General features: G+C 38.7%; 1 protein-coding gene across 2 annotated transcripts in view; it reads right to left on the bottom strand.

The window, feature by feature from the left end:
* KDM3B (lysine demethylase 3B) overlaps positions 1–13,923 on the bottom strand; it is a 61,887-nt gene that overhangs the window by 27,246 nt on the left and 20,718 nt on the right. For both annotated transcript variants that reach the window (XM_008141777.2, XM_054717896.1), the window contains exons 3-7: positions 12,401–12,514; positions 10,992–11,097; positions 6,701–6,825; positions 5,250–5,324; positions 1,871–2,470 (exon numbers count right to left, since the gene is read on the bottom strand). In XM_008141777.2, the coding sequence (XP_008139999.2) occupies positions 1,871–2,470; positions 5,250–5,324; positions 6,701–6,825; positions 10,992–11,097; positions 12,401–12,514 (1,020 nt within the window). The remainder of the gene's footprint in view (positions 1–1,870; positions 2,471–5,249; positions 5,325–6,700; positions 6,826–10,991; positions 11,098–12,400; positions 12,515–13,923) is intronic.

Raw genomic sequence — 13,923 nt, 5'->3', positions numbered from 1 at the left:
ACCAGGGATGTGCCCGCAGCCAACGTACATGCCCTTGACCGGAATCGAACCTGGGACCCTTCAGTCCGCAGACCGACGCTCTATCCATTGAGCCAAACCGGTTTCGGCCCCTTTCTGTATTTTAAATTCCTAGCCCAAGGAGAATACCTAGGCTGACAACTTAGCAAAATTACTGGTGTAGTCACAGAAATTTCTCCAACCTGTTTAGAATCCACATTTCATCTAGTAAGCTATGCTACTCTTCTAAGAAAAACAGCTCTCCTTGTAGCATGTAAAATTTGATCTATTTTTTAATTCCCCATTTTTGTCCACACTGCCTTTGACATGGAATTCATTTTAATTAATTTGAGCAATATGATGATATACAATCTAGAAATCCACATAGAGATCCTCACCTAGTTCTCTTGGGAATGCTGGTCAATTTAATAGAGGACAAACCATGAACAGTGTAAAATTTGCATTTACAGTCTGCCTGGACATTTCACCTCCTTCCTCATCCCTGCACACTAGAGATTAACAAATTGCATTTTCTAGGGAGAGGTAGAAATCAGATGAAAAGTGTATGCCACGTTTTATATGGCATTGTTATACCTAAAATGATTCCATTTTAGGATGTGAGCTCCTTCAAATAGGGATTTCAATTCTTTGTTTATAATATATGGTACTTGGCACACAGTAGTTTCCTATACATACTTTAAAAAAATTATTTAGTATCTTAGTATTTCATACTCCAGCTTGAAAAAACTATGACTAGCATCATAAATCATACTTTGGTGACCAAAATAGGAGTCCGGAGATTGTAAGAACTGTTTTTAATATACTTCAAATTTGATTTGGGAGCCAAGTTAATGTTAATTTATATTTAACAAAAGTCCCATTTTGTAAGAAAATCGTAGCCCTGGCCAGTGTGGCTCAGTTGGCTGGAGTGTCATCCTGTGCACCAGAGTCTCGCGTTTGATTCTGTCAGGGCATATACCCGGGTTCCAGGCGTGGTCCCTGTTTGGGGATGGCACGTAAGGAAGGCAACTGATCAATGTTTCTCTCTCACATGGATGTTTCTTCCTCTCTCCCTCTTCTTTTCTCTAGAATCAATGAAAAAACATCCTTGGGTGAGGACTTAAAGGAAAAAAGTAAACTGGATACTATGATTAATTCCATCAAATTTTCCAGGTTAGGCTTTAAAAGATTAAGCCAGGCCCTGGCCATGTAGCTCAGTTGGTTAGAGCATCATCCTGATATGCCAAGTTTATGGGTTTGATCCCCAGTCAGCGCACATGCAAGAATCAACCAATGAACACATAAGTAAAGGGAACAACAAATCAGTGTTCTCTCTCTCTCTCTCAAATCAATAAATAATAAAAATAAAGTAAAAGATTAAGTTAGGAAAAGAAAATTTTATGGCCGTATATAATCATGGGAAAGAAGCCCAACTTCAAGGGAAAATATAGAAAATGATAAACTGAAAACATGGGTTTTTAATAGTGGCTTTCACATAGCCTTAATTATAGTGCCATTATTACCAACACTGTAATTCGTTAACCTTGCCTCTCACAGGCCTGGTGGCAGCTCAACCACTATGTGAACTAAAAAGATAATTGAATTAAAAAATCTATCTTAATATATCATTAAATTGGGTTGCACAATCAATTTTGATTAGCCTAGTTGTTCAGGTGACTTTTAAGAGCTAATAAAATTATTAAAATATACACATTTGTCCAATGAGCAATAAAGGTCCACCCACAGTGTTTAATTTAAGCACATCTTAGATATACTTCTTCCAACTAGCATTTGAAATGCCTTTTAATGTGTTACCAAGAAAGAGTGAAAGAAGGAAACCAAATCTTGCAAATCTGCCCCTGAAACAACTCACCTCTCCTGGGGCCTGCGACCAGCTGCCTTTCTGTTTTTCCGGCCCAGTCCCTGCTGCAAGGCCAGTGTCTGAGATCCTCACCGTGGTTGGGGTAGAGCTGGCGGTAGTGACCACAGCTGCTGAAGCCACCAGGCCCTGACCAACTTGTTCCAGTGTTTTTCCTGCCTCTTTGCTTTCAGCTCCACACGCCTCTGGGGCCAAAGGTGTCTGCCCTGTGGCTGTAGGATATGGAGTAAAAGTTGCAGTTGTGTCCCCACCTACAGGTTCATCCTGCACCACCAGAGTCCTGCCGTTTTCTTTGGTGTAAGTGGCAAAGCGAATGTTGCGGTTAATCTGGGGGACAAATGTAGTCGGTGGTGGCTTGGTTCTTTGATCCAGCCCTGGCTCTCCACTGGCATTCCCTCCTTTCCAGGGCCCTCGGCTCGCCTCACCTCCATCGCTCCCATTACTGTCTACTTCACCCCTGTCTCCTTTTAATTTCTTTGATGCAGAGTCACACCCAGAGTCCGAAGCACTTTTTCTCCTCCGGCCATCTTTCCCCTCTATGCTCTCTCTTTTCTTCTTTCCTTTGGAAGACTTTACTGCTTTTAACGTACCCCCCTACAAAACAAAATTCAAAGAAAATTTATTACAAGGGACTTCCATCTTGTGAAAACCATAAATCATTAGCTCTTTCCCATCTCTAGAAAAAGAAAGTCAAAGCAGGCACAGGCTGCTAAGTTCCAATGCCAGCTCTAAGACATTCCCGGTGTCAAAAAGCTCCACTCTTCCTGTGACTCAATGTACACACACATACACAAGAGAATGGTCGCTAGAGATTAACTCACTTGGCAAGCCTTCTCTTAAATAAAATACAGTACTTCCTCAAATGAAGGAAGGTTTTAAAAATCTGTGGAATTTCTTTTACAAAATAGACTGCCAAAGCTAGCCTGGGAGCTCATTTACCCCTTGATGAAAAAAATCGGCTTTATTCCATATTTAATTCCTTGTTTGACAGAAACTGGCATTTCAAATATTGAAATATAAAATCTCCTCCTCCAGAAGCCACTAAAAACTGGTGACAACAATAGGAAAAGCGACATTTGTGAGTCTGTGACCAAAGGAAAAGTGAGACCAACAGAGGCAGGTTTGGATTACTCTTACAGACTTTAAAAAGATGCAATCTCCAGATCTTATTTCAAAGCATTAGACAGAGGAAAGGGAAAAAGGCACGCTACCACAGACCAAACAGTCAAATCTCTTAGCTCTTTCAGTAATTTCAGCCTAGCTCAAGAACTCTTACTTGTGCTTTACTTGAGAGGCCGGATAACCTTAAAAGATACAGGTTAGAAGGGGCAATTCCTATCTTCTTCTCTGAGAAGGACAAAGGGAAGGGGGCTTGGGACACAGCTAACATTCTTTCAAGCAATCTTTGTGCAGCAAAGACTTGTATATGAAACATTCTTAGATTGGTATCCCACCAAGAAGCAGGTATTCATTTTAGCTTTATTCAGATAACTTTCAGATAGTTTAATTCAGCAATAACATTTGGTAGGGTGGCAATAAGCTAGTAACACACAGTTATTTAGCTATCAGTATTACCTAACAATAAACCTACTTATTGCCATTGAATATTTATAGATTCTTTGTGCAGATCTGTATTTTTGTTGTAATCATTATTATAGGTATTATAACAATTTTTTTTAAATTTTATATTTCTTTGGTCAGTTCTAGTTCTTTATTTTTCTTCCTCCTTCCCTCACTCCATCTTCCTTCCTTCCTTCCCTTCCTTCCTTCCTTCCTTCCTTCCTTCCTTCCTTCCTTCCTTCCTTCCTTCCTTCCTTCCTTCCTTCCTTCCTTCCTTTCCTTCCTTCCTTCCTTTCCTTCCTTCCCTCCCTCCCTCCCTTCCCTGCCTTCATTTCCATCTTGTCTCCTTTTAATTTCTTAACCAAATTTTTAACCAAAGCCCAAGATTTCTTTCTGTTTCCCCCATACTTCTGGTAATATTAATCTAAGTTTCTAAATCTTTCATTTAAGAACTGTTTCTGTTTTCTAGAAATCGTTTTCATTTGGTCCTTTTAAGACTTGTTTAGCCCTTCTATTACCACCCAGTTTTCATTGTTGTAAACTACAGAAGTATGATCAGTGACATTTCTCCTTTCTTGCTCACTCACTCAAGAAATGAGATGGATCTCTAAGGATGATTACTGTAAAACGTGGCAGAACTGTCAATAATAATTATTCTTTGCTAGCTAAGAAGATAGTCACATCATGGCAAAGCTGAAAAGAAAAGAATCAACATCTATTGCTGAAAACCACAGATCAATCTTACCTCTGATTCACCTAGCCAACTTGCAGAGCCTGGCTCACAGCAACATCCCTGAGCAACAATTTTTATGTATGTCCTACTTACTGTGCGCTACTCACATGAAACCAGGACTCTCCAGCTATATATCTAGCCAATTGAACAGTACCTGGCACATAATAATCGATAAATGAAATAAGGAAGGGAATAAAAAAGGGGTCCAATACACCATAAAATAGGTGTTTTCAGCCATGTAAACAAAGTCAAGAGACTTATCCTATTTGTGGCAATATTATATGTAGTAAAGAGCTATTAAATTTAACCCTGATTTTTCTTTTCCTACCCTCATCTTGTTTTATGAAGTAAAAAAAGACTGAATAAAGAAGATGAGGAAGAATTATACTTAGCATGAGTGCCAAGACAGCAATATTACAGAGGTGCTAAGAGATGATGAGGAATATGTGGACAGCTGGCCATCCTAGTCAATGTTCTACTGAAGGAAAATCATACAGAATTCCTTGATTGGTTCAGGTACTGATTTATAATGTATGTTTTTTGGACTATGATAATTTTGAATGAACCAAGAGTTGGTCTAGTTCATAGTAATTATAGAGTAATCCACTGTGTGCTGAGCACTGAACTAGACACCCGTTTTATTTGACCTTCTTGGGATAAGGAAAATCAGACTCTTCTGGTGCTCAATACCACCTAATGGAAAGAAAAAGAGGATGTAACTTCTCTTCCATTTCTTATTATTGGGTAGGTCATGAATAGTACTGCTGCTTATTATAGCTTTAACTGTCCACTGTATCTTTCAAATATACCTGTCCTGGAAGAATATAAGAAGAAATAGTTAGACTATGGAGTTCAAAAACGGTTAGGCAACATAGCCATGATTAAGAGTTTGCTCAGACTAGGTCTTTTCTTGAAACTATTCTTCCTTAACTAGGCAAGACCATAAAAAAAAACAAGAAATGTACAGTGGCCAGAGCTGAAGTCCAAAGGGTATTCATAGACAATACACATATAAGAAATCTACATAATAACATAATGCAAGGTTACGAGTCTACTCAGAGACTCAGTCCATTACTGTACCTCGTTCTGAGGCGTTGAATTATCCGTCAGCATCACATGAATCAGTCTGGGATCTACAGACTTGATCTCACCACTCTATAGTAGGAGCAGGATAACAGATAATATGAAAAAGAGGGAAAAAGATTTAATACATTGTCCACCAAGGACACAATTATGTATTTTTCTAATCTATATAATCTTTGCATTTCTACTCCCATAGTAGAACAAAAACTCTACCAGAGCAGGGATCTTTACTATCTTACTGCTAGATAGCATCTAAAACAAAGTCTGGACTATGGTAAGCTTTAAGCATTTGGGTCTCTTTTTGAGATGTTAATTTCAAATTCTGCATCTCTAAAGCCTTCATATGCTGTACTTTACAGAAACCAAAAACCTTCAGAACCAAAAATCATTCAAAGCACTATTCTACTATTAAAGAATAAAAGCTTTTGAAAGGGCCAATTTGACATTGTCAGATTTAATGTGCATACACTTTGACCTAGCAATTCCACAGCTAGGAATTTATCCCAATAAATAATGTGAAACAGTGTACATTGATATATGTTCAAGGATATTCATGTGGCATTATATGTATTATTGAAAATACTGGCAATGATTTAAATGTCCATCAATTTTAGATTAAGTTAGTCATGATAACATCCATCCAGTTGAATAATATGTATCTATTTTAAAAGAACAAGGCAGATTTCTATATATTTGCACAGAAAGATGTTAATTTACAATTAAGTAAGCAAAAGTAAATTATAAAAGAATATATAATATATACCAAACAGTTAATGGTGGTTACTATTGTGGGTAGTGATATTTGCCTAGGGGAGGGGATGGCTTTTAATATCTACTTTATATATGTATATTGCTTAAAATTCTAAAATGAAAATTAATTTAATAATTTAATAACTCAAAAATATAAAATAATTATGCTTATATTACACGTGACTGCCACGACCAAGTCTAAAACCAATTCAAAGGTATGTAAATACAAATCTGTTTGCTTCAAAACACTCATCTAGTTTTTCTGACACAATTCTCCAGGTTGTTCTAGATGCCATGCTTTTCTGTTTACTTCATTAGAAACAATTTTCCAATATCTAAGGGAGAGTGGCTTAAGTATTATAAAACCAAATGCTAATTAGATTTTTAACTACTACTAACCTTTATGATAAAATTATAATAGCATTTCACATTTGTATATTATTTTACAGATTTCAAAGCATTTTCAAATTCATTATCTCACTTCCCAACAGTGCTATGAGATCAGTGGAGGGAAGGGGTGCCTAATTAATTCTAATTTACATATGAGAACAACGTTTAAGAAAGTTGAACAGCTTTTCTTCTCAAGGTCATACAGTCATTAAGCAATAGAGCCACATATGGAACCCAAGTCTTCTTCCTCAGGATGCTATCTTTTGCTTCACCTGTAAGATGAAATAACACATAACACAAAGCCTTACCTCAGTTATAGACACATCCATAAGACGAGTAATGGAATCTTGATGGTTTACAATACCATAGAGCCAACTTTCTTCCCCCTCGGGTTGATATACTTTGACCCTGTGACCTTGAACACTGTAGGGACCTAATGGAGAGATGAGTCAGTATAAAATATTTTGGCTAGGCTATATTTCATAATTGTTTCTAAAAGCAGAAGGAAAACTATTTGGTGTAGATATATGTCATTGTTAGTCTTCTTGTATGGAGTTGAATGAGCAATCTCAGATTTACCATACTCATCAATTTAAAAATAAAACATAGCCCTAGCCCGTTTGGCTCACTGGATAGAGCACTGGCCTGCAGAATAAAGGGTCCCAGGTTCAATTCTGGTCAAGGGGACATACTTGGTTTGCAGGCTCCTCCCCTGGTCGGTGCATGTAGGAGGCAACTAATTGATGTGTTTCTCTCACATCAATGTTTCTCTCTGTCTTTTCCCTCTCTCTAAAAATCAATGGAAAAATATCCTTGGGTGAGGATTAACAAAAACAAAAAAACAAACAAAAATATAACACAGTTTTCCCAGTGATCTTTGTAAATTTAGTTTATTTAGAAAATTTCTTAGAATCTCCCAGGCCTCTGATTTCACCTTATCTCAATCTCACCATTCTAAAATATAAGGAAGAGAAAGGAAACTTATAAATAAAAAACTACAGGTAGTATGAAAATGTATTCAGATCGGTTTGGCTCAGTGGATAGAGCGTCGGCCTGCGGACTGAAGGGTCCCAGGCTCAATTCCGGTCAAGGGCATGTACCTTGGTTGTGGGCACATCCCCAGTGGGGGGTGTGCAGGAGACAGCTGATCGATGTTTCTCTCTCATCTATGGTTTTAACTCTCTATCCCTCTCCCTTCCTCTCTGTAAAAAATCAATGAAATATATATATATATATATACACACACATATATATAGATAGATAGATATAGATATATAGATATATATAATTTTTTAAAAATATATTTTATTGATTTTTTTTATAGAGAAGAAGGGAGATAGATAGAAACATTGATGAGAGAGAAACATCGATCAGCTGCCTCCTGCACACCTCCTACTGGGGATGTGCCCGCAACCCAGGTTCATGCCCTTGACCGGAATCGAACCCGGGACCCTTCAGTCCGCAGGCCGATGCTCTATCCACTGAGCCAAACCGGTTAGGGCTGAAATATATTTTTTTAAAAAAGAAAAGAAAATATATTCAGATCTGACACATAAAAAAAAAAGTTGGAGGCCAATAAGTTGAATGTACTATTTTGTTAAGTGACCATATGAATGATATATAACCATTTACACTCTGCTATCTGGCTTTCAATAACAGTAGGTAGAGAGTTCAATTTATGAGGTTACCAACCTCTATACTAATAATAGTCTGAACAAATATAGCACCTGGGGAGAAACCAAGATGTGGCATAGTTAAACACCTAAACTGCAGCCTCGCACAATTTCAAAAATACAACTAAAAGACAAAACGGACATCATCCAGAACCATAGGAAAGCTGGCTGACAGGAAATCCTACAACTAGAAGGAAAGAGAAAACCACAAGGAAAATCAGAGGAGCTATAAAAGCCTGAGGTACGGAGACACGGGCGCACGCGTGTTTCTAACTCTCTATCCCTCTCTCTTCCGCTCTGTAAAAAATCAATTATAAAAAAAAAAAAAAGACAGTTTCTCTCTCTTGCATATCTTATACATTTGAGACTATATAGTTAAATCACTACTTATTTTAAATGATCTTTGAGCTATCATTAAGCTTCCTTAATTTTTCTATACATACTGTATTTTTCTATATACACCTACATCTCTTTTTTTCTTTTCTCTTTTTTTTTTTACACCTACATCTCTTATTCTATTACTTGATTTTCTTTTCTGCTATCAATTTTTCCATACATTCTTTCTTCCTCATACCTCTCCTTGATTATTAAACACTAGAGGCCTGGTACATGAAATTCATGCACAGGGAGGGGTGTTTCCCTCAGCTCAGCCTGCACCATCTCCAATCTGGGACCCCTCAAGGGATGTCCTACTGCCCATTTAGGCCCAATCCTGATGGGATCGGACCTAAAGGGGCAGTCGGACATCCCTCTCACAATCCAGGACTGCTGGCTCCCAACCGCTCACCTGCCTGCCTGCCTGATTTCCCTAACTGCTTCTGCCTGTCAGCCTGATCGACGCCTAACTGCTCCCCTGCTGGCCCAATTGTCCCTAACTGCCCTCCCCTGCCGGCCTGGTCCCCCCTAACAGCCCTCCCCTGACGACCTGGTCCCCCCAACTGCCCTCCCTTGCATGTCTGGTCCCTCCCAACTGCCCCCTGCCCCTGCTGGCCTGATCACCCACAACTGCCCTCCCCTGCCGGCCATCTTGTGTCTACATGGGGGCAGCCATCTTTGACCACATGGGGATGGCCATTTTGTGTTGGAGTGACAGTCAATTTGCATATTACTTTTATTAGATAGGATTATTAACTAGAGACCCGGTGCACCAGATTCGTTGCCCTGGGAGGGGGAGGGCCCTCAGCCCAGACTACACCCTCTCACAGTCCAGGAGCCCTCAGGGGATGTCCGAATGCGGCATGGGTCTAAGCCAGCAGTTGGGACATTCTTAGCACTGCTGTGGAGGCGGGGGAGGCTCCCGCCACCACCACTGTGCTCGTCAGCCTAGAGCCCGGCTTCTGGCTGAGCAGTACTCCCCCTGTGGGAACAACACTGACCACCAGGGGACAGCTCCTGAGTCTGCCCCCCTGGTGGTCAGTGCATGTCATAGTGACCAGTTGTTCTACTGTTCAGTCGATTTGCATATTAGGGTTTTATTATATAGGACTTCAGAGGGGAAGAGAGAAAAGGAGAGAGATAGAAACATCAATGTTAAGAGACAATGACTGGCCACATCCTCTCCACCCCCAACCTGTGTGCCCCACACTGGGATCGAGCCCACCACCTCAGCACATGCCCTGATTTTAAAAAATAACATGCTGTTAATGTGTTGCAGGTAGTTACAAGAGCAGAGCAAGGATGATGGGCAGGTATAGAAGGTCATGAGGGAGGAAAGCCAAAGGTGACTAGCAACAGACAATCAACTATAGGGTGGGAGCTCACCACCAGGGTGACTTTTCCTCCCCATGCCTACCGCTGGTCACGTGGTGACTCCCTTATCTTTCCTCCCTAGAGATAACATCTATGCCTCAGTTATATTTTAGCTCCAGGTCCAGATAAGCAACAAAACTAGCCACTGCTAATGCCAGGACCTGCTACATTGAATAAGGACCCCTTGCCCTGGTGTTGGCCAAACAATCAGTGTAGACCAGAACCCTAAAAGGACCGGGTTTCCAAGCAGTGCCTGGAAAACTGCTTAATATTCTATTAAGATCTTTTCCTGAAATCTCCCCTAAAATCTCTACCCTAAAAGCCCTTTGGACTCCCTCCCGGGGGCACACCCTTGCCTCTCCCTTCTCCCACCCCATCCCTGCCCAAGGCGTGTTACCATTAGCTACTTCACTCCCAAGCTCCAAGGGCCCTTCCTTTATCTCTGTAACTTATTTCCTGAAACCATTTCTTCTAGGAATTACTTTTTTACTTCTGTGATTTATAATATAAGTGTTCTCTACAGTTTTGGTCTTTACTCTGAATTCTTTCCTAGCCAGAACCCAACTACCGAGGTTGCTGAACCCAGATTTGGTCTGACCTTGCTGATCTGACACATCGTGCCATTCCTGCCACCTATAACAAATGGAAATGAGTCTGTGGACATCTTCCTTTATGAATATATCTTGCACTCTAAGTTGTTATTTGTTGGTATCAACAGTTTTTAGTCCTTGAGATCCTTACAGACAGTAAGCTCAAGAAGAGTAGAGATATTCTCTAGGTCATGGTTATATCCTCAGTACCTTAACATTGTGTCTACTACAAGACTAGTCCTTAATAATAATATTTAAGAAATGGAGAAACAGCCCGGCCAGTGTGGCTCAATGGTTGACCCATGAACCAGGAGGTCACAGTTAGATCTGGTCAGACACATGGCGGGGTTGCGGACTTCATCCCCTGCAGGGGATGTGCAGAACATGGTTGATTGATGATTCTCTCTCATCAATGAAGTTTCACTCTCTCTCTGAAACTAATAAAAACATATTAAAAAAACACACACAAAGGAAATGAAGAAACAACAAAACAAAACTCACATAACAACAAGACTATGTATTATAGCCCTGGCCAGTGACCATACACTTGATTCAGAGTTCAGGAACAGAAGACTACCTATTCTTACCTCGGCTAAATATCTCTTGTAGCTTTTGGTCACTGATCAAAGCATTAACTGTTTCTCTCAGTGCAGCATGTTCCAAAAGAATCTGGTTTTGGCTCTCTGTTCCCATCTGGTAAAGATAAGAGAAGAAAACAATTGAATATTAAAATGAATAGCAATAATATCTAACCAGATGAGAAAAATCATACCCATAAGGGTATGACTTGTCAAAGAATGTTCTATAGAACCCTAGTCTCATGAAATCTCTATAAAAAATAAGGATGCTAAGATCAATTAGGTTTGGAAATATATCTTTCTATATATAACAGTATATTAAAGGCTCTAAGAAGGCATATAGGAAAAGAATCTGTATGTCAGTATTTCTCATACTTATTTGATCATAAAACATTTTATTGCATATAAATCTTTTTGCTTATTTTGATATTTATCCAACATTTACCAAGTGCCTACTCATATAAGCACTAGTATTAAGAGATGGAAAAAGCAAGGTCGATAAGAGTGAAGCCTTAATGAGAGAGAAAAAAACATATCAACAAAGAAATCATTATTAATATATCACAGAATATAGTTTAGAAAAGACTTCTCTTAGCTGCCTCAATAAGACAGCAAAACTCTTCTAAACCTCCTAATTTTTATTTTATTTTTAATGTAAATTCGTTATTGTTGAAAGTATTACATATGTCTCTATCCCCCGCCCTTGCCCCCACTGCTCCCACCCCAGCACATGTCCCTGCCCCCCTTCTGTCTGTGTCCTTTGGTTATGCTTATATGCATGCATACAAGTCCTTTGGTTGATCGACCCCCTCCCCCCCCACTCCCATCCTCTCCTGCCTTCCCTCTGAGGCTCGACAGTCTGTTCAATGCTTCTATGTCTCTGGATCTATTTTAGTTCATCAGTTGATGCTGGTCATTATAAGGCCTCTTAATTTATAATCTTCAGACAGTACACCTTACTAATGAGAAATAAATATTAGCATCCATAAATTCTGAAACTCTAACTCAGATGCTAGTTTGTTTAAACTACTAACTTATCCCTTCTCTTTATAACTAAAGATATACCTAAGCTCTTCAATATTTAATGCTGCTCAGAATCAGCACCAACTCCCAGCTTCCATGCCACCGACACAAGTGTAGACCACTTCTGGGAAGCTGCCTCTTCTGAGAAAGCCAGCAGAATTGTGGTCTTAAGTGTTAAGTGATTTAAGGGTGGAGTGGAGTTGTGTAGAAGAAAGAAGCTTCAAGTTACCAAATGTACTTTTTAAGGGAGCAGAAAAACACTAAAAGGCACAGGGAATTATCGAGAGGAAGTATTTTATTTCAATGTTAAAAGAAAAAATGGAAATACCATATTTATAACCAACAAAGAAATTAACGAGAGAAATAAGCTTAGGAATATAGCAAGTGTTAAGTACCTGGAACAGATGCAACCCATTAGTATCCGACAGGAAACGAAGCTCTCGATCCAGAAGGTATTCAACTGGAACCACAGAACCCAAACCGATTTTATCTACTAAGGGAGTGAAAGTCTGTGAAGTACAATGACAATAAATTTATTAGAACTTAGAAAAGAAAATAATAATTGAACCAAATCTCTAACTTTAGAGAAAATATTCATTATTAACAAATCTTTCACACCAGTAAATACAGATAAGCTAGAGCATAAGTCCTTGGAAACATTCCTAACCCAGCATCTGGCCCTCAAATAATCATAGAAAGCAAACTAGAGCAGAAAGTCAGCTTGATATTCTTTACAGCTAAAAAGGAAAAGAAGAATGAGAAATTCCTCATTTTCTCCAGGGATCTGACTAATCTTAAAGCCTGGCTTCAAGAAGGCTAGTTTAACATTGAATTCCCAGAATAAAAAGTTACACCATTATCATTTCTAGAACTCCTAAAATCTTTGTGAGGTTTCTAAAATAATCACTGGTATAAATATACATGAGCAAATTCATATTACTGTTTCATAAATAAATAGCCTACAAAGTCACCAAGGAACCCATATCTGTTTGAGCTTCTTCTAAAAGTTCAATTGGCCCTAGCTGGTTTGGCTCCGTGGATAGAGAGTTGGCCTGTGGACTGAAGGGTCCCAGGTTCGATTCTAGCCAAGGACACATGCCCGGGCTTGCAGGCTGGATCCCCAGTAGGGATGTGCAGGAGGCAGCCGATCGATGATTCTCTCTCATCATTTAGATTTCTATCTCTCTCTCCCGCTCCCTTCCTCTATGAAATCAATAAAAATATATTTAAAAAATAAAAGTTCAATTGGAAAATGGCCTTAAAAACAAATGAAAAAAGAGTATAGCAAGTGATGATATATTATCAACAGTTAAAAAATATATTTGTTTGGAATATTATTTATTTAATTTGGTTAACCACAGAATTGATTTATGTTTTTAGATTTTAAAAAAAATGTAACCTTTTATGTCAATACTTTGCCAACAAGGATAGATACAAACGGATACTCTCAGAATTAAATTTTATAGCACTATTTTGTCCAACTTAAGAAATCAAAACTTAATAATTTAAAAAAAAAAAACTTTAAGCACAAGCAACAAAAGTGAAAATAAACAAGTGTGACTACATCAAACTAAAAAAGCTTCTGCATAGCACAAATGACCAACAAAATGAAAAGGCAACATACAAAATAGGAGAAAATATTTGTAATCATGTATGTAATAAGGGGTTAGTATCTAAAACATAAAAGAGAAACTCATACACAACTCAATAGCAAAAAAAAAAATCTGATTTAAAAATGAGAAAATCACCCAGATATTTTCCCAAAGAGATACAAATGGCCAACAGATACATAAAAAGGAACTCAATGTTACTAATCACTAGAGAAATGCAAATCAAAACCACAATGAGATATCACCTCCAGCCAGTCAGAATGGCTATCATCAAGACAAAAGATAAATGCTAGCAAGGAAGTAGAGTA

The sequence above is a fragment of the Eptesicus fuscus genome, chromosome 6 (assembly GCF_027574615.1).
Source record: "Eptesicus fuscus isolate TK198812 chromosome 6, DD_ASM_mEF_20220401, whole genome shotgun sequence".
NCBI lineage: Eukaryota > Metazoa > Chordata > Mammalia > Chiroptera > Vespertilionidae > Eptesicus > Eptesicus fuscus.
This window is presented reverse-complemented; position numbering and strand designations above follow the sequence as displayed.